This window comes from Salmo salar, chromosome 16, assembly GCF_965601325.2.
Source record: "Salmo salar chromosome 16, fSalSal1, whole genome shotgun sequence".
Classification (NCBI taxonomy): Eukaryota; Metazoa; Chordata; class Actinopteri; order Salmoniformes; family Salmonidae; genus Salmo; species Salmo salar.
The window spans coordinates 18,518,089-18,544,097 of NC_138306.1; the positions used below are offsets into that span (position 1 = coordinate 18,518,089).

Here is a 26,009-nt window from a genome sequence, read left to right on the forward strand (position 1 = left end):
ATGCCTTTCGGGGGGTTAGCAGGGCTGAAGGAGCAGATTCTGAAACCAGGGAAGGAGGAGGTGAAGAATATAGTAGGAGACGGCCTGGGGAACCTGCAGAGGTGAGTCTGAGACTGTCTGGAAGTGTTGGGGGAACTGGGATTGAATGAGTGTGAATCTCTGCTCTCTGACTGAGATATGTGTGTGACTCAATGGGGTAAAAACAGCACAGTGCAGGTTTGATATCTACTTGAAGCAACAGATCAGATCATTTCATAAGTATATATTATTTATTTCTGAGTACTGTTAGGTATTTTATCTTAGTTATCTTATTGTATTTTAGGATCTTTATATAGCTTGGTCAAGATTCTAATCCAAAGTATAGTTCTATAGGCTAGCATAAAAAATCTCTATATCCACTGGTAAAATGATTGCAGTGTTAAAATCCCAAACTCAGATCATTTGGTCAAAATTCTAAGAACTATGAACAAAGCCAGTGGAGGAAAACAGGAGGTTTGAACAACATTAAGCTCACCATGTACTGTACCCAGAGATCTTAGAGATAACTAAATATTTAATTGTTTTGCTTGCCAGGCAATGCCAGTGATGTAATCACAGGTTTTATCTTAAGACGTTATGATGCATATTTCATATCTGATATATATTTCACAAGGGGAGGATGATGAATATGGAACTTCCACATGTGAGGTGGATTGTTGTCTGAAAAGAGATAAACCAAGTAAGTGGGCAATTTCCTGTGAAAGGGAATTATTGCATGTTAAGAACCAGTGTTCACTGCGCAGTCTGAAATAGATACATTTGAAATTATATTTAAAAAAGTGAACTGGACAAATTTATCCAACCGGCGATTATCATTTATATTAGGGTCGTAATATCAGTACAATGAAAATGTGTCATCATTAAATGTGTGTAAAATGAATGATGTTGTCAGGTTACTTTCTATTTTATCAGTTTTATTTTAAACACTATACAAACACAGGGAAAAGGCAAAGTGAAATCTTTCATCAAAGCCCACAAGGATCCATGTTGTGGGAAAATGCAATCCCACCAAACTGGTCAAATCATTACTAGCAGGTGAAACTAAGAAATGTGAATCCAGAGAGACCAAGAGAGGAAAAGAGAAATTAAATCTGAGCAGAATGAATCATTAGGTGCAATCTAATTTTTGGATGTAACCAGATTTGTTTCCAAAAGAAGGTAATCCAGATTGCTCTGGGACAAACTACATCATTCATTGAGTTCTATCTATCTATCTATCTATCTATCTATCTATCTATCTATCTATCTATCTATCTATCTATCTATCTATCTATCTATCTATCTATCTATCTATCTATCTATCTATCTATCTATCTATCTATCTATCTATCTATCTATCTATCTATCTATCTATCTATCTATCTATCTATCTATCTATCTTATTTCCTATGAGGCCATACTTCACTGAGACTAAATTTATTGGCCGAAATACAACATCTATGGGAATGACATGTTCTCTTAATAGGGTCTCTCTAGGATGTTGCTGACCAGTCTGTCAGTAAACAAACACTATTTTAGTCCGTTCTGAATTGCTTCTTGAAATGTAAGCTAGCGTTGGTACAAAAAAGGTTGGATAAAAATCACTAGCGTTTCTGGGGGGGGGGGGGGGGGGGGGGGGGCAGTGCCCCTGTGACAACAATTTAGGTCCCCCTTGTGGCCCCCCTAAATGTGGAGTATGGAATAATATTTAAATAACTAATTTTAGCTATCATTCTTTTTTTACATCCATTATTAGACAGTGGCAATGACGATGATTATGAACATGGTCTTTTGCCTGCTAATGCCTGCAATGCAGTGAAGAAAACGATATGACAACAATAACGTCTAATGTAACTGGCCCCTCTAACAGTACAACTGGCCCCAGCTTTGCCCCCCCAGTTGAAAGGGTCTAGAACCACCACTGACCACCAGAGCTTCAGTTCCCGGTCCAGAGCTTCCGGCGACAGTTCCCGGTCCAGAGCTTCCGGCGACAGTTCCCTGTCCAGAGCTTCCGGCGACAGTTTCCGGTCCTGAACATAGAAAGATTTTCTTTTCTTTGGTAGAGTAGGTCAGGGCGTGACTGGGGGGTTAATCTAGTTTATATTTTCTATGTGGGGTTCTAGTTTAGTTTTTCTATGTTTGGGTGATTTGTATGATTCCCAATTAGAGGCAGCTGGTAATCATTGTCTCTAATTGGGGATCATACTTAAGTAGCATGTTTTCCACCTGTGGGTTATGGGATATAGTGTTTATGTGTAGTTTCTTTGTCGTCACGGTTCATTTATTCTTTATTGTTTTTGTATGTTGCTTAGTTTCACTTAATATTAAAGATGTGGAACGCTACTCACGCTGCGCATTGATCTGATTATTCCAACGTGACACTACCACTGTTGGTGTTGGAGTCATGCTTGGCCATGCAGTCGTGGGTAAACAGGGACTACAGGAGGGGACTAAGCATGCACCCTGAGGGACCCCAGTGTTAAGGATCAGTGTGGCAGATGTGTTTTCGCCTACCCTTACCACCTGGGGGCGGCCCATCAGGAAGTCCAGGATCCAGTTGCAGAGGGAGATGTTTAGTCCCAGTGTCCTTTGCTTAGTGATGAACTTTGTGGGCTCTATGGTGTTGAACGCTGAGCTGTAGTCAATGAACAGCATTCTCACATAGGTGTTCCTTTAGTCCAGGTGGGAAAGGGCAGTGTGGAGTGCGATTGAGATTGTGTCATCTGTGGATCTGTTGGGGTGGTATGCGAATTGGAGTGGGTCTAGGGTTTCTGGGAGGATGGTGTTGATGTGAGCCATGACCAGCCTTTCAAAGCACATCATGGCTACCGACGTGAGTGCTACGGGGCAGTAGTCATTTAGGCAGGTTACCTTTGCTTTCTTGGGCACAGGGACGATGGTGTTCTGCTTGAAACATGTAGATATTACAGACTCGGTCAGGGAGATATTGAAAATATCAGTGAAGACACTTGCCATTTGGTCTGTGAATGCTCTGAGTACACGTTTTGGTTATCCATCTGGCCCATCGGCCTTGTGAATGTTGACCTGTTTAAAGGTCTTACTCATATCGGCTATGGAGAGCGTGATCACACAGTTTTCCGGAACAGCTGGTGCTCTCATGCATGCTTCAGTGTTGCTTGCCTCGAAGCGAGCATAAAAGGAATTTAGCTCGTCTTGTGTCACTGGGCAGCACGCGGCTGGCTTTCCCTTTGTTGTCTGTTATAGTTTGCAAGCCCTGCCACATCCTACAAGCATCAGTGTTGTAGGATTCAATCTTAGTCCTGTATTGATGCTTTGCCTGTTTGATGGTTCATCTGAGGGCATAGTGGGATTTCAATGGGGGATCAGTGGATAGGGAGACAGGGCTGAGTTGGAGTGGAAGGATGGGGGCTTAGGGGGTTGGGAAAGACAGTGGTGACAGTCTGTGGGAGGCAGGAATGAGTAAGATTCTGCTTGCTAATAGATCATGGGATAAAATAGCCTTTTGTTTTTTTACGAATGTGGGCCTTTCAAGCAAGACATCATAAAGGTTTTCTTGCACATGAAAGACTTGTGAATGAATGAAGGAGTGAATGAAGTGTACATACTATAGACCTCTGAAGAGTGCGAGGAAAAAGGAATGGAGCCCAGCATCCTTGACATCAAGGGACTAATAAAGGGATATTTTTGTATGTGTGGCTGTTTTGTTTTGCTTCAGCTAATGCTTTGACACTTCAGTTCTCTTTAGGTGCACTTTACCTGTTCTGCAGCAAATAACATGTGTATTAGTTAAGGAACCTGAGTATGGTGCAAATTCAAAAATGGCTGACTCAGTCTACAATAGTGCCAAATTAGGGTTCTTTGGCTTGTAACAGTAGCGGATCCCCTTTTGGTGCTATGCAGAACCATTTTTGACAATGTCTAAATGGAACACATGCTGCTATAAGCCTTTCCTAAGGTTCCGCAAAGAACCATTATTTTAAATATAATTACACCCAAAAAGATTTTTTCAGGTTGTTTTATGAGATTGGATAGGAGTTTGCAAGAATCTCTACTGTTTGCCCACCTGTCTATCAAACACTCTGTCTGTTAGCTGCCTGGAGGAGTGCTGAGGATATCTATTACACTGTCAACCATTGAATTTGTGCTGTACTAACCTTATGCAGCAGACAACTGAGCCCTGTTTCTTTCTTTCTGGTCCTGGCAAGAAAAAAAACTGTTCAACCAATCAAGTAAATGTGGAGGAGGAGTTAAGGTGGAGTGTTGCCTTGTTAACGTCCAAAAGTAGAAGTCGTGTCACACGCTTTCTTTTCATTTCCCCTGAAAATGAGATGCATGAGGCTGTTTTCCAACCCCACTGAGGGTGGTGCTCTACAAACTCCACACACCAATGTAACACAAAAATACTTATATTGTTTACATTCAGTCTGTTTGTGATGAATGGGATGACACTTCAAATACTGACCTTGTTCCCCTGTGAATCACTACAGCAGTCCCTATTCGATGGATTGAAAACATACAGTATATATAGTTAGGACATGCCATTCACTAACAATGGATGTACAGTATGTGCAAGGGAGACCAAATGCATGCTAAAATATAGACGCCTTGAACACCATCATCAAATCTGCCCAGAGAGAGGTGTATAGTCGTGGGGGGAGGGGGAGCCAAATATCAGATGCACAGTGACCTTTTCAGAACTGCATCCTGGTTTCACCTTGTGACCTCCCATGGGGAGTAGGCTGTTGGGAGTCTCCTCTCCTTCCTCAGTTTAAAAAAAATAATAATAATAGTATTGCAAACAGAAAGGGTAAGATCAGGAATGGTCTTTGTCTTTTAAAGACTGTTTTAAATATCATAGTAGATTTAACATGAAGTGTCATTCAAGGGAATTAGGTATACAAATACTTTTTGTATACACCGTACTTATTTGTAGTACACTCTTTGAAAAAAAGGTGCTATCTAGAACAGAAAAGTTTTCCTCAGTTGTCCCCATAGGAGAACCCTTTGAATAACTATTTTTGGTTCAAGGTAGAAGCTTTTTGGATTCCATGTAGAACTTTATCCACAGAAGGATCTACATGGAACCCAAAAGGGTTCTGAAAACAAAAAGGGTTCTACCTGGAACCAAAAGGGTTCTCCTATGGGGACAGCCAAAGAACCCTTTTGGAACCTTTTTTTGTAAGAGTGTAGGACTATGTAGTGCAGTATGACATCGTCACCAATTAAACACTTACCAATGTCCTCCTGTTGAACATTGTAGGAAGATTGCCTGTTTGCTGGGTATCTGTCTCGACTTGCATGTTTTGTGTTACAGGAAAATCGATGGCACCAATGCGGACGAGGAGGACCAGATGGAGCTGACAGAGGACGCGGAACAGGTGACCCCTCGCCACAGTGCCCCTCTGTTTGATTGCGGGTGCTGCGGCCTGCCCAAGCGCTACATCATCGCCATCCTCAGTGGACTGGGTTTCTGCATCTCCTTTGGCATCCGCTGCAACCTGGGGGTGGCCATCGTGGAGATGGTCAACAACAACACGGTCTACATCAATGGGACACCTGTACTCCAGGTGAGAGAGACAGAAATATCTCACTGACATTAACAAGACTCCATAGATTGAGGTGTGCATTATGTAGTGTGTAAAATAGAAACTTTGTAGCAGTCGTTAGGGCAATGAAGCAGCAGGAGGTAGACAGGTAGAGGCAGGGGTCAAATTGAGTCGGACGGCACCTATGATCCAAATGAGAGCCAGGCGGAGCTTAGACCTGGTACCTGCTTTGGTTATTTGAATTATGAAAAATTGTTGTCCACATTTCATTTTCCACAGACAAAAACACGAGTAAGCTTCGGCCAAATCAGACATCCCCATAGTAGAATAGTTTAACTATTCAATTGTTCAGCCTGTCGCAACAATGCAAGAAAACAATATTTATCTCGAGGTGTGTTCAAATTGCACGTGTCGTACAGGGAGAGAAATATGCATGCCCAGCAGTGGCGGTCGGTGCTGTCTAAGATGAGGGAGCATGGCCTTATTCTATTACAGCATATTGGATGACTGTCATTCATATTCCATTCACCCAGCTCAGTGTAACATCGAAAAGTTTCGGCTACTACATGATTTCCCTATACCCATCATGACCTTGCCTATGAATGAAAGTTTACAACGGAGGTGCACAGGTTGAGAGAAATTTGAGTAATCAAGGTGACAGACATCGACACATTCAATACCGCCTTTGTACACTCTTGCCTGCATCTAGATGATCAAGGGTGTATTTTTTTACGAGCGTTTCTATTCGAAAAAATGCATGTGTTTATCCCTGTTTCGTTCTGTTTGCTTCCGTTTAAGAAATGTTTTTCAACAGAATCGGCAGAATGAATACACCCCTGATCACACGTAAACACAGTTCACTTTCATAGCAACCACATACAAACAGTATGATCCCTTTGAGCGTTGTATAATTCCTTATCGCATCTACGCACTCTCCTCCTCTCACTTTTTCCCTTTGCTTGTGGACATACAGTACATAATACATCAGCTGTCTGTGAACAGGCGAAAAAAAAACTTTCCAAGCCAAACCTTCATATTTTAACCACTAACCCCTACACACGGCCTACATCATCGTCACCATATTAGCTAATGTTATAATTAGCATAGCTACCAGAACTAACGCATTAGTAAACCCACTACAATCATGCAGTACAGTGTACAATCAGCAAGCAGTTAAGCAGTTACACTAGCGGGCCTTCGTGACAATAAATTAATCAAACCAAAAGCTTACCTTGACTTGGAAGAGTTCCAGTGTTGGATAGCCACAGCCAGCTAGCTAACATAGCATCCTTTTCTGTTTGAGCTGGGTGTTTGAGTAGGCTAAACTAGCTGGCTGCATTCGCTAGCAAAGTAAGTGAAAGTGAAAAACTGTTCAACTATTGTCTTTCTCTCTCTTTGAGTCAACTACTCACCACATTTTATGTACTGCAGTTCTAGCTAGCTGTAGCTTATGCTTTCAGTACAAAATTCATTCTCTGATCCTTTGATTTGTTGGACAACATGTCAGTTCATGCTGCGAGAGCTCTGATAGGTTGGAGGACATCCTCCGGAAGTTGTCATAATTCATGTGTAAGTCTATGAAAAGGGGTGAGAACTATGAGCCTCCTAGGTTTTGTATGGAAGTCAATGTACCCAGAGAAGGACTAAGCTATCTGTACTCCGACTACACCATGGTGCTACCCTACAGAGTGCTGTTGAGGCTACTGTTGACCTTCATTGTAAAACAGTGCGTTTTAATAAATTATTTGGTGACGTGACACGTTTTAAATGTTTGAACATTTTTATTTTTATGAAATTCACTGAGGAGGATGGTCCTCTCCTTCCTCCTCTGAGGAGCTCCTTCCTCCTCTGAGGAGCCTCCACTGGTCTATAGCTTCTGAACTGTTTGTGCTACACATTAATGACCCCTATGTGCAAAGGTGAGATTCTCACAAACATGTACATGTCAGATGTTTTGCTCATGTCGGTTGTTTTTTTCCAAACACAGATTCCACCACAAAGACCAGGGAGGTTTTCCAATGTTTAGCAAAGAAGGGCACCTAAGGGTAGATAGGTAAAAATAAAAATGGAATATTCCTTTGAGTATGGTGAAGTTATTAATTACACTCTGTGTGTCAATCTGGTTTTAGATCTAAACACAGTACCACATCGGCCACTGCTTGTTGTAAATGATATTGCAAATGCCTTAGATGATAGAAAGCACTGTGCTGCGTTGTTTGTAGATTGGTCAAAAGCTTTTGACAGTGTAGACCATGCTATCCTTTTGAGTAAGCTGTCATCTATAGGACTGGGCACTGATGCCTGCCGATGGTTTTATGACTATCTTAAAGATAGAACTCAGGCCGTCATGGTCGACGGGGTCAAGTCTGACCCCTTACAGTTACTTAAAGGGGTCCCTCAGGGTTCAATAATTGGCCCACTATTGTTCTCACTTTATATAAACAACATTGGTGATTATGTCAGATATTGTAAATTCCATTTATATGCAGATGACACAGTGATGTACTCTATTGCTCCAACTGCAGACCAAGCTTTAATGCAGTTGGAGTCTGATTTTAGGATACTATAGGGGTCTCTTTTACAGCTTAAACTTGTTTTAAACGCTAAGAAAACAAATGTCATGTTTTTCTCTAGGTCTAAACTCTCAGTTAGAAACACTTTTGTAATCACTAGCTTGGATGGTACTCAAATCAAACAGGTCTCTGCATATAAATACTTAGGGGTATGGTTAGATGATAGGTTTTCTTTTAAAAAAGATGTTACTGAATTGGGAAAAAAGCTCAAATTCAAGATAGGGTTCCTTTACAGAAATAGTGTCACGTCCTGATCAGTATTTAGGTATTATTTGTATTGTAGTTTGGTCAGGATGTGGCAGAGGGTATTTGTTTTGGTTGGTTCGGGGTGGTGGTTTGATTAGAAGGGTGTTTGTTTTATTATTTCCGGGTTTTAGGTTATGTTCTATGTTTTTCTGTATTTCTATGTTATCTCTAGTTTAGTATTTCTATGTTAGGTAATTGGGTGTTGGACTCTCAATTGGAGGCAGGTGTTTGTAGTTGCCTTTGATTGAGCGTCCTATATATAGGTATGGGTTTTGTTTGTATTTTGTGGGTAGTTGTCTTTAGCACTGCTGTTGTAAGTATAGCCTGTTAAACTGTCGTTTATTGTTTTTCCGTGTTCACATTTACTTAATAAATTATAATGATGAGCACGCAACCGCTGCGCCTTGGTCGTCTCTACACAACAACAAACAGGGCTTGTCTGTCCTCCGTAAATAGAAAACAAATTGTGCAGGCTACTTTTATGTCCGTTTTAGATTATGGTGATATTATCTATATGCATACATCGGCAAACACATTAAAACCACTGGATGCTATTTACCATTGTGATCTGGAGCGTATTCTTTATTTGTTTTGTATTTTTCTAAAGTTTCACTTTGTAATAAATTATGTGGAACGCTACTCACGCTGTGCCTTGGTCCGATCATTGTTATGATGAACGTGACAACCCTGCACCTGAGAGGCTGCTCCCCTATGTACATAGACATGGAATCACTGATCACTTTAATAATGGAGCACTGGTCACTTTAATGTTTACATACTGTTTTATTTATTTCATATGTATATACCATAATCTACTAGATTCTAGTCAATGCCACTAATATTTATATATTTCTTAACTCCAATATTTTACTTTTAGATTTGTGTGTATTGTTGTGAATTGTTAGATATTACTGCACTGTTGGAGCTAGGAACACAAGCATTTCACTACACCCACAATAACATCTGTTAAATATGTGTATGTGAACAATACAACCTGATTTGAGAATAATGCGCATGCGCCCTTAGTGGCTTGACCAAATGCGGGAAGGCCAGAAATAAACTTGTGAACGCTCAGGTGCGCACTGATATCATTGTCACCGAAAAGTCCGGACACAAAACAGAATGATATGGGTGCATCACACATTTCGGGGGAAACACAGATTCTAAACGAAGGAAACATTTATTGAGCGAAATAAAGTAACTGTTTCCTCATGAGTGTAGCGTTGTTCGTGAGTCCCAAACTCTGCATCCATATCAAACCTAAATAAATGGGCCTATGGTATGAAAATGAAACAGAATTGTCTACAATGTTGCAATAACAGCAAGGGAATGAAATGATGTAATGACAGCAATTGTTGTCAAATTATATGGAATATAGATTGAACAAATATATAGTTTAACTTGAGAAAACAACATCAAACATTTTCAACATGAAAACAGTACTGATAGGGCACTATTGTGGAAAGATGAGTTTATCAATGCCCGCAGTGATTTAATTTTGAAAAAGTTTTAAAATATAATATAATTCCTAGTAAATGGCCATGCATAGGCTAACACTTGAATCATCAATGATTCATCTATCATCACCTGTTTGCCAGCAGTCATCAATGTAGGCCTATAGGCTTCAGTCAAAATACAAAAAAGATTGCATATCTAAATCTTGAGATGAATCATCTTAACTACATTAATCATCCATCCCTGATACACGGGATCAGATGAACACACCCTTGAATGTTGTATTATGTTGTATTATAGTGCCATTGCTATTCAACAGATGATATTTGGATGGAAAAGTTAAAGTGTTGTTCTGAAGGACAGTAGCATCCCCCAAACAGTCCTCTGGTTCTATTTTCAAACTCTAACAACATAATAGCCCCGGACACATACACAAACACTTCTTATGTGAAATAACTCATAACCAGTTAAATACCCTATATTATCCCTCTTCACCAGCCAGCTCAATTCAACTGGGACCCAGAGACCGTGGGACTGATCCATGGCTCCTTCTTCTGGGGTTACATCGTCACACAGATCCCTGGAGGCTTCATCTCCAACAAGCTGGCCGCCAACAGGTGAGACCTTCCCACTACTAATGCTCTCACTCCTTGTGACCCTGGGGCTGTCCTAATATGGGCACTGTTTACTATACTAAAAAACTCAGGAAATTCAAGAAATATAAGGTATTTTAATAGAACTGGTTTGTGGGTGGACTAGAGAGTGTTAAATAGGTGACTGGGGTGGCTCAAGATCATTGACTATTGATAACGGAGGTTTGGAATGCATACCTCTGTTAAGTGCAGGAACATACACATTGGGTGTCTGAGATAATCAGTCAGTCAATGTGTGTGGTGAGGTTTAGAACTGAAAGACGGGATATTTGGCATTGGTAGTCAGTGTGTGGTGTTAGAGCTATAACTGAAAGGTTTCAGGTACCTAAGTGGAAAAGGCATGCAGTGTTTGTGTGTGTGTTAGGTAAGGGTTAACGCCGTGTGTGTGTGTGTGTGTGTGTGTGTGTGTGTGTGTGTGTGTGTGTGTGTGTGTGTGTGTGTGTGTGTGTGTGTGTGTGTGTGTGTGTGTGTGTGTGTGTGTGTGTGTGTGTGTGCCATTGTGTAAACATTTGTTTTATCATACATCACACACTAAGGTACAGTACATTAGCCCAAGCCCCTTACAATATTTAAATTCCGAGGGGGTATTCAGCTCATTCCCATAAGAGTTAACAAGCATAGGGTCATCTGCAGCTATTTGTTGAGTTAGCAGAGACTTTGCCCAGGTCCCTGGCCATCCAGGTAAGAGCACAGCAGACTGAGTATTTGACAGACTCCCTCAAGTTGCTGGATGCAGGGGCTGAAACTGGGAGAGCAGTCCATCCGGATGAAGCTCCCGCTCAAGGAGTGGAACTGCTGCAGGGACCGGAGTGGCTGCCAGTGATCCATTCTGCGTGTGCACAGCTCCAAACTCTCAGCATATGATGGCTGATGATGTGAATGATACATGGTGTGGACTGCATCATGTGGTGCACTACCCTCAACAGTGTTTTGCCAGACACTAGGGTAGTGGTCTGTGCTGTGTAGAGCTGGGCTGAGTTGAGGTGATCCTGGTCTGGTAGAGCTGTGCTGTGCTGTAATGGGCCGGGTCTAGTAGAGCTGTGCTGTGATGGGCCAGATCTGGTAGAGCTGTACTGTAATGGGCCAGGTCTGGTACAGCTGTGCTGAGGTAGGCCGGGTCTGGTTGAGCTGTGCTATGATGAGCCAGGTTTGGTAGAGAGGTGCTGTGATGGATTGGGTCTGATTGAGCTGTGTTGTGATGGGCCGGGTCTGGTTGAGCTGTGCTGAGGCGGGCCTGGTCTGGTAGCATGGGAGGGAGGTTGTAGGGGGAATTAAAGAGGGGTGTGTGGAGGGCAGTGTGGCCTGTGATCCTCTAAACTCTGCGTGGGGCCTCTTTCACTGCATACAGCTTGTGCATAGCTCAGTGTATCTGCATGCAGTTCCTGAGCAGAAAAGCGATGGAGGGTGGTGTGGGGGGCAGTGTTGCTGGTTGTTCTCCAGCCTCTGTGAGGCGCCAACGGATGCAGATCTAAAGGAGCAACTGATTTGTCTCAGGGAGTTGGTGGCTGGTCTGCTGCTCCTGTGGGGTGAGGTGAACTGGCCACCCAAAGCAACATCCTTTAACATCCTGGCGAAGGTGGGGACTGTCTCTTTGTACATGTGTACATTGTCGTAAAGACAGTCCAGGCTGAGGGTGGGATGTTGGGCCAGGTGTACGTTGGGCCATAGCATACAGTCCCGAGAGATCCTGGCAATTACCCTCTGGATGGTGGCAGGGTGGAAATCTCTCTAGAGCAGTGTACTGTAGATATTACAATCTTCGCAAGGGGGAAGATGGTGGAGGCCCTCTCTATCACTCCCCTTAGTGATGTGGCCACCCTCTCCTGTTGGGCAGGCAGGTCATTAGTCCTTGTGTTAATGATGATAGGGCTGGGGGAGCCAAGCTGGGCCACAGTCAAGAGCCTCATAGCTCTATCTGTTGGGGGCGCAATAACTTTGCCACCTTTTTCACATCCTGACCTTAGAAAGCTGTTATTTTCTATGGTAGAGTAGGTCAGGGCGTGACAGGGGGGTTTTCTAGTTTAGTTTTTCTATGTTGTCATGTTCTAGTTTTGTATTTCTATGTTGGGTTTTGTTTGGGATGATCTCCAATTAGAGGCAGCTGGTCATTGTTGTCTCTAATTGGAGATCATACTTAAGTAGGTGTTTTTCCCACCTGGGTTTGTGGGAGATTGTCTTTGAGTTAGCGTATGTTTCACCTCTGCGTCACGGTTTGTTGTTTTGTTATTCAGTTTATTTATATGTATTGCATAGTTTCACAGTGAAAATAAAAATGTGGAACGACACACACGCTGCACTTTGGTCCGCTTCTCCTTATGACAAACGTGACAACCTTTTTATTTGGGAAAAGTTTATTCTAGTATAAACTTTCCATCATTAATATATTGTCTGGTTTCTCGTCAGGTCTGTGGAGGATGGCAGGAATGATGGGAGTAATTACAGGTTGTGAGATGGAGGGGCTCAGCTGGGTTGGTGCATTGGTTGGTTGGTGTGTGCGTTCTGATTCAGCTGTTGGCTTGGTCCTGGGTTTTTGTGGGACTCTGTAGAGTGGATGGTGGTGGCTGAGAAATGTCTGCCTTAGCTCATGTAGCTCCATCTGCAGGTCCTGCATATCGCTGGTGTTGACTGTTGGCGAAGTTACTGCTTTTTGCCTTTGTAACTCTCGCCTCCTATAAAACAATTGATCTCAAATCCAAAATGCTGGAGTATAGAGTCAAATTCAAAGTTTTAGCTTCACTGTCCAAATAAATGCGTAGGGGAGGGTACAGATGTAGGATCTTAATTTTATCACCCTGATGCAGGATAACTTTTCTGCAATGCAGGAAATCTAAAACTTGTAGTTTGTACTTTGGTTTCTGAAGTTTCCACTTTGTCAGACTTGATTTTCCTTTTTGAAAAAGTTATCAACCCCTACAAAACTTCACATTTCCTGTTGCTGAAGGATTATTTTCCTGCTGTAGCAAGCTGGCTCAAATTAAGATCCTACAAGATCCTGTATGCAAATATTGGAAAATGCTACCCTTTGTAGTAATTTTTGCTCACCATTGTTGTCTATAACCTAGTCACACTATAATGTAATGTTTCCCCAGAGTGTTTGGGGCGGCCATTTTCCTCACGTCCATACTCAATATGTTCATCCCGTCAGCAGCCAAGAGGCACTACGGCTGTGTCATGTTAGTCCGCATCCTACAAGGCTTGGTGGAGGTGCGTCATCTTCAGTGTTGCTGGATTTTATTGACACTTTCATTGCCAAATTTAAACCAAATCTACTAAATGTAGCCCAATTGAAGGTGGCAACATTAGTCATCATAATGACTGATACATTTGACAAAGCTCATATGCAGTACAGGAACACGTATACAGTACCAGTCAAAAGTTTGGACACATCATTCAGAACTTTTGACTGGTACTGTATATATCTTTATCTCTTTACTCAGGTTGATTATTTGACCCTTCAGAATAAAGATGCCCTGTAATGTTTGCTATACAGGGTGTTACCTACCCAGCATGCCATGGGATGTGGGCCAAATGGGCTCCTCCCCTAGAGAGAAGTCGTCTGGCCACCACCTCATTCTGTGGTAAGTGAAATTAACACTAACCACGTTTCCATCCAGTTTTTATGTGAGGTCATACCGTATAGTCATACCATATAAAAAAACAAACACGTGAGCTGTAATGGAAACAAGATTTTAAGGCACAATTTTAAACACCGACAGATCATTTGTTTGTTTGACATGGTGGGATCTTTTTGTTCTGTAAAATTAATTATGTGTGAAATGGTGGTGCGCAAATAATGATAATATGGGCCTCCACCATCTTCCCCCTTGCAAAGATATCAACAATATGCTATATGGTGTGTGGTCCCCCCACTACGACTCGGGTAACCATGCAGTTTGTTAGGCTACAGATTAAATAAATTATGATGAACTTCACAGGTGAAAGTCCAAAAATCTAATTAATTTAGTAAATCGAATGGATATTCAAAAATACCCTGCCTGCCTTTCTGTTATACCCATAACCACAATCAACCCTAATCGAGCCATTGAATATATATCTCATTGTTCTCTGTCCAGAGATGTTTAGCACTGTGGTAAAATGGCTGAAAATGGGGATGGGATAAGTTGTAGTAACGCTTCATTTTATGGGGTCCTTGTTACAATGTAATTACATGTGTAATTACACTGTAACAAGTATTGTAGTTAATTGTGATAACTCATAGTTACACTGTAATAACAACATGTAACTGGTGGCATTTGCAGTCAGTAATTATAGATCTGTAACAACAAATGATTGTTGCCTTGCTTGTTACAAATGGGCAAGTTTCCACTAAATTCACAAATATTGTGTTTCATTTCTTCTCAGCTGCATCCGATTCAGTAACAACTGTCACAAGGTGGTAATCTCTCATGGTGTCCAAGGTTAGAAAGGTTGGAGGCTCAATAGGCTCGAATAACTTACCTGTCAACTCAAACAGATCAGATATAGGTCAACCATATACCATATATGTACTTACTACTCATTACCAAGTGAAAACAACCAAAAGATGAGCTTCTAATTTAGTCAACTTTATTGTAACATGTAAAAAGACTACAAAATAGTACAGCTTTTTATTGTTGGATTCACAATTTGATTAATTAGAATAAACAAAGATATAGGCCTACTCAATAACATAAAATAAAAAAATTTGTGGTGACTGAAATCTGCACAGTATAGTATGTTGAGCAACCTAGCTAGCTAGCTAATTCAGAGAAAATGGGATTGTCTTTTTCTCCCCTTTTTAACATTACAAGTAACAATGGAAATCGACGTCTGTTTTTTAATCTGTTTCTGTGTTTTCCAATCCTGGAGTCTGAGACCCAATGGGAAAGGTGTCCTAGAGAAACAGAATGTAGCTAATGTATATGACAATATAGCAAAGACAATTAGCCTACTAGCTAACTATCATCAGACAGTACAGAAAACTTCCTCCAATATCTCTGCTAACATTATTATATGTTGTTTTAGGGTTGAAGCCTATAGCTAGGGCTAGCTACCTAGCAAGTTGTTGTGTTATCCAGCTAGCATAATACTTATGGTGTTTGCTAAAACTAATAAGCTAGCTAGTGTTTACTTTGAAAAGGAACTATTCACAGGTGTGTTGACACAAGCTAACGTTAGCATGCTGGTGTGTCTCATTTAATACCCCTAGGAATGGATACCTTGAGAACAAGGTTCAGGGAAGATAAGACCATGATCGAGCCCAGCTAGCTAGCTATTTGCCAGCTGTAGGTAGCTAGCTAGCTAAAGTTAGCTATCAAGGCATGGAAAGTCTGTGGATGTTAATTAAGTTAGCAAGCTAACATTAGCTAGCTAGTTTTTGGTATTGTGCAGGATGATTTAGCATAGGTAGAATGCTAGCTAGCTAGCTAGCTAACTACCTATGCTAAATCGTCCAGCGCAATTTCTGTATCCAAAAAGCAAAACAAATTGCATGGAAAACCGACCTTCTCTCTCCTATGTGGACGTGTTTGTCTCCTATACAGTGAAGGAAAAAAGTATTTGATCCCCTGCTGATTTTGTACGTTTGCCCACTGACAAAGAAATGATCAGTCTATAATTTTAATGGTAGGTTTATTTGAACAGTGAGAGACAGAATAACAACAACAAAAAATCCAGAAAAACGCATGTCAAAAATGTTATAAAATGATTTGTAGAAGCTTTTAAGGAGCCTTTTGGTCCTAGACTTGGCACTCCGGTACCGTTTGCCGTGCGGAAGCAGAGCGAACAGTCTATGACTTGGGTGTCTGGAGTCTGACAATTTTTGGGGCTTTCCTCTGAAACCGCCTAGTATATAGGTCCTGAAAGATAGGAAGCTTGGCCCTAGTGATGTACTGGGCCGTACGCACTACCCTCTATAGTGCCTTAATTAAGATTCCTTAATTCCTGGGATAAATAAATAAGTGCACCAATGCATCCGAAGTGAGAATGTTCTTCAACTGTGAAACCCTTGCCAGGTTACATGATGAAATAAGGGGCTGTCTTATGTCCATTTTAAGTGCATTTATAAACCATTATTTAACCAAGCTTAATAGGCTCACGATTTGGCAAGCACTGAATGACTATCCCAAAATTTTGGCCATAACTGTTTATTAATGTGTTAAAAATGTTTGATTGATGCTTAATAAAGTAATTCACCCTTTGTCAAGCCCCGCCCTCCTTAGCTACCATTGCTTTACATGTCAAATTCACTGTTAAACAATTTAAACTATTTATTTATGTAAAACCCTGTTTTTGCCATAGCGCTCATAAGCTTCCATGCATTTCAAACGAAAGCAGGACCAGGCCTGGGCATCATACTCCAGAGCCCTTTATAGCTTATGTTGTGTCAATGAGGTGGTTGGTTTTAAATTGGCTAATATTTATAATGTGGTTTGTTCAGGATGAAAAAGGGTGTGTTCAGATGTTATCAGAAACTTGAACATTTGTAACAAGCATGGTAACAAGCCTTAGTTTACATCTCTGTAATTACAGACTGCAGGCACCACCAGTTACATGTTGTTAGTACAGTGTAACTTCGAATTATTACAATGAATTACAATACTTACACATGTAATTACACTGTAATAAGGACCCCTTAAAAGGATGTGTTACCGAGGTGGTTTTGTTTTGCAGAAGTCGGCTGTTGTTCTCCCCCGAAAATGCATTAAAACAGCCATCTTTCATAATAAACTGGTGCCATGACAACCAGTGCTTCCAAACCCTTTTGACATCGCTTCTGAATGAAAGATTGCCCTCATACACTTCACCTGCTCACTCTGAAGGAGCTTGCTCCCGGCCTATTCAAATGGAGAGTGTTTATAAGGCCATCAGATAATAAAATATACATTAAAACATCTTCTCCCAAGGATGGTACCAATGAGTCCTAATTTGATGAATCCAATAGGGTTGCTGTTGCATGACATTTACACTTACTGAGATTATTCATGGCTGATTCATGGCTCATACTTTTTTCTAGTAGTACTTTTCTAGTGATGAAGAAGAGTTGCTGAGGGGCTGCGGAGTAATGATCATGTCATAGTCAAAGCTTTTTTTCAGTCAAAGCTAGTTTTGGTACCTGGGCATCACTACTTAGTCATTTTATTGGGGTTTCATTTAGATGCTGACCAAAGAGAACTACGACAGTGGCATGTTGATGTTTTCCATTTTCTTTATTTCCAGGTTCATATGCAGGTGCTGTGATTGCCATGCCTTTAGCAGGAGTACTGGTTCAGTTCGTTGGATGGCCCTCAGTCTTCTATATCTATGGTAAGATTTTAAAAAATCAATATTAAATTGCTAAATTGAACCCATGTGGATTGTATAGGTGTGATTTACAATTCTTTCATACAGGAATGCATACTAAGGTTTGCATATTGAGTTTTGGTTGGGGAAATCATTGAAATGCATGCACTGATGTTCAGATACTCTAGATGGCGGAGATGATCAAAGATAGTGATCTTTGTAAAACAGGGAGATGTCTATGATCTAACTAGCGATAGGGGGGAAAAGTGTCTTGAGTTTGTAAATGTATATTAATTCTCAACTTAATTACTTATATGACTTCAGAACAGCTTTCACAAGACCTGGCCCAACTATGATAAAGTACAGTAGGTGGGTGATTCCCATTTGAGCAACATTCCATGCATTACACTAGTTGTCACTAGTGTGACATGCAAAGCACCACGGTCATTATGTCATTAGTATTACACTGGTCTTAGATTGTTCTCGAATTTCTTTGCTTCGTCTGTTTTGTCAATTTTATCTTAATTGTTGTTTGATTAAGATATTCACACAATCTCATAAGATACTTTGTGCCTGCTGCGTTTCAGTATCATTTCTATAGCTCTCGTGATCTAGTCACATGATTAATTGACTGAAATTAACGTTTTCCTGTCTGGGATTCCTACCTAATTACAGTGCCTTCGGAAACTATTCAGATCCCTTGACTTTTCCACATTTTGTTACGTTACAGACTTATTCTAAAATTGACTTTAAAAAAATCCTTATCTACACACAACACACCATAATGACAAAGCAAAAACAGGTTTAGACATTTTTGGTAATTTATTCCCCCCCAAAAAACTTAAATATCACATTTCCATAAGTATTCAGATCCTTTACTCAGCACTTTGTTGATGCAACTTGCAGCGATTACAGCATCGAGTCTTCTTGGGTATGACGCTACAAATTTGGCACATCTGTACTTGGGGAGTTTATCCCATTTTTCTCTGCAGATCCTCCAAGCTCTGTCAGGTTGGATGGGGAGTGTTGCTGCATAGCTATTTTCAGGTATCTCCAGAGATGTTCGATTGGGTTTAAGTTCGGGCTCTGGCTGGGCCACTCAAGGACATTCAGAGACTTGTCCCAAAGCCTCTCCTGCGTTGTCTTGACTGTGTGTTTAAGGTCGTTGTCCTGTTGGAAGGTGAACCTTCGCCCCAGTCTAAGGTCCTGAGCTCTCTAGAGTAGGTTTTCATCAAGGATCTCTGTACTTTGCTCCATTCATCTTTGCTTCGATCCTGACTAGTCTCCCAGTCCCTGCCGCTGAAAAACATATCCACAGCATAATGCTGCCACCACCATACTTCACCGTAGGGATGGTGCCAGGTTTCGTCCAGACGTGACGCTTGGCATTCAGGCCAGAGTTCATTCTTGGTTTCATCAAACCAGAGAATCTTGTTTCTCATGGTCCGAGAGTCTTTAGGTGTCTTTTGGCAAACTCCAGCGGGCTGTCATGCGCCTTTTACAGAGGAGTTGCTTCCGTCTGGCCACTCAACCATAAAGGCCTGATTGGTGGAGTGCAGCAGAGATGGTTGGCCTTCTGGAAGGTTTCTCCCATCTCCACAGAGGAACTCTAGAGCTGTGTAAGAGTGACCGTCGGGTTCTTGGTCACCTCCCTGACCAAGGCCTTTCTCCCCCAATTGCTCAGTTTGGCCGGGCGGAAAGCTCTAGGAAGAGTCTTGGTGGTTCCAAATGTCTTCCATTTAAGAATGATGGAGGTCACTGTGTTCTTGGGGACCTTCAATGCTGCAGAAATGTTTTGGTACACTTCCCCAGATCTGTGCCTCGATACAATTCTGTCTCAAAGCTCTACGAACAATTCCTTCGACCTCATGGCTTGGTTTTTGCTCTGACATTCACGGTCAACTGTGGGACCTTATATAGACAGGTGTGTGCCTTTACAAATCATTCCCAATCAATTGAATTTACCACAGGTGGACTCCAATTCAGTTGTAGAAACATCTCAAGGATGATCAATGGAAACAGGATGCACCTGACCTCAATTTCGAGTCTCATAGCAAAGGGTCATAATACTTATGTAAATACAATATTTCTGTTTTTATTTTTTATACATTTGCAAAAATGTCTAAACCTGTTTTTGTTTTCTCATTATGTGGTATTGTGTGTAGATTGCTGAGATTTAAAAAACATATTTAATCAATTTTAGAATAAGGCTGTAATGTAACAAAATGTGGAAAAAGTCAAGGGTTCTGAATACTTTCCAAAGGCACTGTAATCTTTCATATTGTTTGACTAATGAAGCATCTTTTTTTGTTTTTGGTCTAGAATTGGTCAATGCCCAGTTATAATTAGGCTGCCATATCACTTACATGTACATTGAGATGGATAGAGGGTGCACTTGTCACAAAGCCTGTTTAGCATGGGCAGCACCATTGAAGGCTTTCATAATTTTAAGGTAGACAACTGGGGGAGACTTCCTATGGGTTCAGGAGGGATCATGGAATTCCTTCCTAGTCAGCGGGAGAGATGATCCAATGAATGAGGTGTGCCGTCTTTCCATCTCTATGATCTATAACAAAGCCCTTAGGGGCGGTTTCTCGGATTAAGCCTAGTCCTTGACTAAAAAACCTTTTCAATGCAGATTCCCAATGGAGCTTGTTTTTAGTGCAGGACTATACTTAATCTGTGACCAGGAATCTGTCCCTAAGTGCTTCATAGTTACAATATGAACCGTAATATGGAAGTCTAGTAAAAACAGACTCTTTTGTTATACCCATATAACAATAAGAGCATTAGTGATGACCTGTGTTGTTTATTTCTGTACATTCAGGTGTATTTGGGATCATATGGTACATCTTCTGGCTCCTGCTTGCCTATGGGAGACCAGCTGCCCACCCCACTATAAGCAATGAGGAGAGGATCTACATAGAGACCACCATTGGCGAGGGGGTCAAAATATTGAGCGCCACTGAGGTATGCTATTACTCACTCTGGCTGCTGTCAGATACATTAGCTTAGTATAATAAAGATTTATGTTATTTCAAATATCACGCTCTTGTAAGTACTTATAGAAGTTTTGTGACACACATATAAGATTTAATCAAGATTGAGAAGAGACTTAAGCCAGGTTAACAAAAGTAGGCTTCCTATTTGAGTGCTGTTGACCCCTGAAATCGATGACACTCTTGAAAATGAAAACATAACGCAATACATAACCCAGGTTGACCCCTGAAATTGAGCCCTGAGATTGTCAGTGAGATCAGATCCCCTATTTCTGGCCCACCACAGAAATTCAAGACTCCATGGCGCCGTTTCTTCACCTCCATGCCTGTCTATGCCATCATCGTGGCTAACTTCTGCCGTAGCTGGACCTTCTATCTGCTCCTGATCAGCCAGCCGGCCTATTTCGAGGAGGTGTTCGGCTTCTCTATCGGCAAGGTGGGTCTTCTCTGTGTGGTGTAGATCTAACACATCTCTTTGCAATTTGTTATCCATAGTAAATGGAACAACACTCTTATTATCATAAGACTCAAGTGGATCATCATTTATTTTCAACTTCGAGATTATGTCTTTCATCAGAGAAAGTACAGTATGTTAGAAAAATGTTTGACATAATACTGAAAAGAAAATGTCAAAATGAACTGCATGACACATGTATCTACAATACAATCTAGAGCACTTCTTCCCAAACCTCTAGCCTGTCCACGTATTTGATATGTTCCAGAACTAGCACAGCTGATTCAAAAGGTCACCTAATCATCAAGCTCCTCATTAGTTAAATCAGCTGTGCTAGTTCTGGAATACATGAAATAGGAGGACTGGCTGGGGGTACTTGAGGACAGGTTTGGGAAACACTGGTTTAGAGCAACGTTTCCCAAACTCGGTCCCGTGGACCCCAAGGGGTTCACTTTTTTTTTCTTCCCCCTAGCAGATTCAAATAATCGACTCATCATCTAGCATCATGCTCTTACCATCATTTCTGGGTGTTGTCTTGTTCCTCCTCAAAGGTGGGGCTCCTGTCTGCTGTTCCTCACATGGTGATGACCATCGTAGTGCCAATCGGTGGCCAGCTGGCCGACTTCCTACGCAGTCGTAAAATCATGTCAACTACAAACGTCCGGAAAATCATGAACTGCGGAGGTATTGTACCCAGGACAGAAGGAATTAATTTCCCTTACATTGTACCTTCAGTGCCTTCAGAAAGTGTTCATACCCCTTGACTTATTCCACATTTTGTTGTGTTACAGCCTGAATTCAGAATTGATTAAATTACATCTACGCACAATACCCCATAATAACAAAGTAAAAACTGGTTTTTAGAAATTGTTTCAAATTTATTGAAGAGGAAATACAGAAATATCTAATTTACATTAGTATTCACACCACTGAGTCAATACTTTGTTGAAGCACCTTTGGCAGCGATTACAGCTGTGAGTTTTTCTGGATAAGTCTTTTAAGAGCTATACACACCTGGACTGTGCATAATAATTTGTCCATTATTATTTTCAAAATTCTTCAAGCTCTGTCAAATTGGTCGTCTATCATTGCTAGACAACATTTTCAGGACTTGCCATAGATTTTCAAGTAGATTTAAGTCAAAACTGTAACTCGGCCACTCAGGAACATTCACTGTCTTCTTGGTAAGCAACTCCAGCGTTGATTTGGGCTTGGGTTTTAGGTTATTGTCCTGCTGAAAGGTACATTCATCTCCCAGTGTCTGGTGGAAAGCTGACTGAACCAGGTTGTCCTCTAGGATTTTGCCTGCACTTAACTCCAATTTGTTTTTCAGTATTACTTTAGTGCCTTGTTGCAAACAAAATGCATGTTTTTTAATATTTTTATTCTGTACAGGTTTCCTTCTTTTCACTCTGTCAATTAGGTTAGTTTTGTGGAGTAACTACAATGTTGATCCATCCTCAGTTTTCTCCTATCACAGCCATTAAACTCAAAGTCACTATTGGCCTCATGGTGAAATCCCTTCCTCTCTGGCAACTGACAGGACACACATGTATATTTGTATATTTGACTCTATACTTTCTTATAACCATTATGGCATGTCCTTCTACTAATGTTCATGTCCTTCTACTAATATTCAATTCCAGGACATTTTGAAAACATTTGTAGGATATTGTCATGCTAATGTCACGTTAACTGAAAACAAATTGAGACTCCCTTGGAACGTTACCTAACGTTGTAGGAATGTTCACTGTTTTCTGGGTATTATACTGTATCAGGGCTGATGAAGCTAGAAAAGCATTGCATACCAATCAGGATTTGGTAAGGTAGCCTTTGATCTTTGTGTGCCCTGTGACCCCTGCAGGTTTTGGTATGGAAGCCACTCTGCTGCTGGTGGTGGGGTTCAGTCACACACGTGGTGTTGCCATCTCCTTCCTGGTGTTGGCTGTGGGCTTCAGTGGCTTTGCCATCTCAGGTATAATAGCTTCAGCTCAGCATCATTTTAGATGTATTTATCATGTTTAATAACCTTATTCAGTCAAATGAGGTTACAGACATAATTATTTGTGTGTTTCTGTTGTAAAGTTGTGAATCCAAGAATAAATGTTGAGTCTGGAGATGTATCCTCTTACTGCTGCTGAACTATGTTTGATAAGCCTCAGTTCAAGTTTCAAAGTTTCCTCACGTGCACAGAACACAACAGGTGTAAAACAGTACAGTGAAATTATTACCTTGAGAGCTCTTTCTGAACAATGCAGTGATAGTAATAATAATATACACTACCGTTCAAAAGTTTGGGATCACTTATAAATGTCCTTGTTTTCCATGGAAACATACATGAAATTAGTTGCAAAATGAATAGGAAATATAGTCAAGACGTTGACAAGGTTATAAATAATAATTGTGTCTTTCAAACTTGGCTTCCGTCAAAGAATCCTCCATTTGCAGCAATTACAGCCTTGCAGACCTTTGGCATTCTAGTTGTCAATTTGTTGAGGTAATCTGAAAATATTTCACCCCATGCTTCCTGAAGCACTTCTTACGTACCATACGGTCAAGCTGCTCCCACAACAGCTCAATAGGGTTGAGATCTGGTGACTGTGCTGGCCACTCCATTATAGACAGAATACCAGCTGACTGCTTCTTCCCTAAATAGTTCTTGCATAGTTAGGAGCTGTCCTTTGGGTCATTGTCCTGTTGTAGGAGGAAATTGGCTCCAATTAAGCAGCGTCCACAGGGTATGGCATGGCGTTGCAAAATGGAGTGATAGGCTTCCTTCTTCAATATCCCTTTTACCCTGTATAAATCTCCCACTTTACCACCACCAAAGCACCCCCAGACCTTCACATTGCCTCCACCACGCTTGACAGATGGCGTCAAGCACTCCTCCAGCATCTTTTCATTCTTTCTGCATCTCACGAATGTTCTTCTTTGTGATCTGAACACCTCAAACTTAGATTTTTCTGTCCATTACACTTTTTTCCAATCTTCCTCTGTCGATTGTCTGTGTTCTTTTGACCATCTTAATCTTTTATTTTTATTGGCCAGTCTGAGATATGGCTTTTCTTTGCAACTCTGCCTAGAAGGCCAGCATCCCGGAGTCGCCTCTTCACTGGTGACGTTGAGACTGGTGTTTTGCGGGTACTATTTAATGAAGCTGCCAGTTGAGGACTTGTGAGGCGTCTGTTTCTCAAACTAGACACTCTAATGTACTTGTCCCACTCCTCTTTCTATTCTGGTTAGAGCCAGTTTGGGCTGTTCTGTGAAGGGAGTAGTACACAGCGTTGTATGAGATCTTCAGTTTCTTGGCAATTTCTCCCATGGAATAGCCTTCATTTCTCAGAACAAGAATAGACTGACGATTTTCAGAAGAAAGGTATTTGTTTCTGGCCATTTTGATCCTGTAATCGAACCCACAAATGCTGATGCTCCAGATACTCAACTAGTCTAAAGAAGGCCAGTTTTATTGCTTTAGCTGTGCTAACATAATTGCAAAAGGGTTTTCTAATGATCAATTAGCCTTTTAAAATGATAAACCTGGATTAGCTAACACAACGTGCCATTGGAACACGAGTGATAGTTGCTGATAATGGGCCTCTGTACACCTATGTAGATATTCCATAAAAAGTCATTTTTTTCCTGCTACAATAGTCATTTACAACATTAACAATGTCTACACTGTATTTCTGATCAATTTGATGTTATTTTAAAGGACAACATTTTTAGCTTTTCTTTCAAAAACAAGGACATTTGTAAGTGACCCCAAACTTTTGCACGGTAGTGTATATAATAATACATTAATAAAATGTATTCATATACATTACTGTTTGGCTAAATGGTTATTTATTAATCCAAATGGATGATCCCAAAAACATTTCTAAGAGACAGCGTGAAGAGTGTGTGGTATTCAATATCTAATAATAAATAATACATGATGGGATTTCATGTAGTCCTTTTTAATTACCCAAAGATAATTTGACAGTGGCATAAACAATTTACTCTGATGGACTGTACTTGTTACTGTATCCCCAGGGTTCAACGTAAACCACTTGGACATTGCCCCTCGCTATGCCAGTATCCTAATGGGCATCTCCAATGGCGTTGGCACACTGTCTGGAATGGTGTGCCCCCTTATCGTTGGAGCACTGACTAAACACAAGGTATTGTAACATTCAACATTACAGACAAATTCTAACAGAAAAATGAGCCAGGATAAGACTACGGCATCAATATTAGGAAGTCCCTTAGATGTCAGACGAAACTCCCCCTGAGGGACTTCCTAATATGTATACCGTATAGGACACGAGTAACACGACTGGTGAATGACACAATGAGATACTGATTTTATAACATTGTCAATCAAATCAAACGTTATATCAGACAAGTGTGACAGTTTGGTCACTGACTCAAGTCTTTCCCCCTCTGTAGACCCGTCTGGAGTGGCAAAACGTGTTTGTGATTGCCGCCATGGTGCACTACACGGGGGTCATCTTCTATGCTATCTTTGCCTCGGGCGACAAGCAGGACTGGGCCGACCCGGAGAGCACCAGCGACGATAAGATCGGCATCATCGACAAAGACGAGCTGGCCGAAGAGACGGAGCTCAACAGCGAGATTGCCATGGCACCCAAGAAGAGCTATGGAACCACAGAGAACCCGTCGGGCTGGAAGAAGAAGAAAGGAGTCACCATGCAGCAGGATGAGGATGATGGGAACTCCCACCATGGTAATGGGAACTACCAGGAGCAGTATCAGTGATGTGCCCTAAGAATCAGGGTCATTGGCTGTCCTTGCTCTTCACCTTTTTCCTGAACCGTGCACTT

The 26,009-nt window shown here is 41.2% G+C and overlaps 1 protein-coding gene and 1 long non-coding RNA gene across 2 annotated transcripts in view; one reads left to right on the top strand and one right to left on the bottom strand.

Annotated features, from left to right (window-relative positions):
- Positions 1 to 25,944, top strand: LOC106573301 (vesicular glutamate transporter 3-like). Its single transcript, XM_014148236.3, has 12 exons — positions 1 to 101; positions 5,315 to 5,567; positions 10,319 to 10,437; positions 13,563 to 13,677; positions 13,964 to 14,051; positions 17,671 to 17,757; positions 20,561 to 20,703; positions 21,019 to 21,168; positions 21,738 to 21,870; positions 23,051 to 23,161; positions 25,219 to 25,346; positions 25,615 to 25,944. Exons 1-12 carry the CDS (start codon positions 1 to 3, stop codon positions 25,942 to 25,944), a joined length of 1,758 nt encoding a protein of 585 aa, XP_014003711.3.
- LOC123727794 (uncharacterized) overlaps positions 25,122 to 26,009 on the bottom strand; it is a 15,643-nt gene continuing 14,755 nt past the window's right edge. Inside the window, exon 2 of the long non-coding RNA XR_006759685.2 lies at positions 25,122 to 25,850. This is a non-coding gene — a long non-coding RNA (uncharacterized LOC123727794). The remainder of the gene's footprint in view (positions 25,851 to 26,009) is intronic.

What these genes read in the sequence shown, in the direction of transcription:
- LOC106573301 (XM_014148236.3), top strand. Translation starts at nt 1, where the DNA reads ATGCCTTTCGGGGGGTTAGCAGGGCTGAAGGAGCAGATTCTGAAACCA. An exon ending in GGCCTGGGGAACCTGCAGAG is followed by an intron (nt 102 to 5,314) that starts GTGAGTCTGAGA and finishes TTTGTGTTACAG; the next exon opens with GAAAATCGATGGCACCAATG. An exon ending in GAAAATCATGAACTGCGGAG is followed by an intron (nt 21,871 to 23,050) that starts GTATTGTACCCA and finishes TGACCCCTGCAG; the next exon opens with GTTTTGGTATGGAAGCCACT.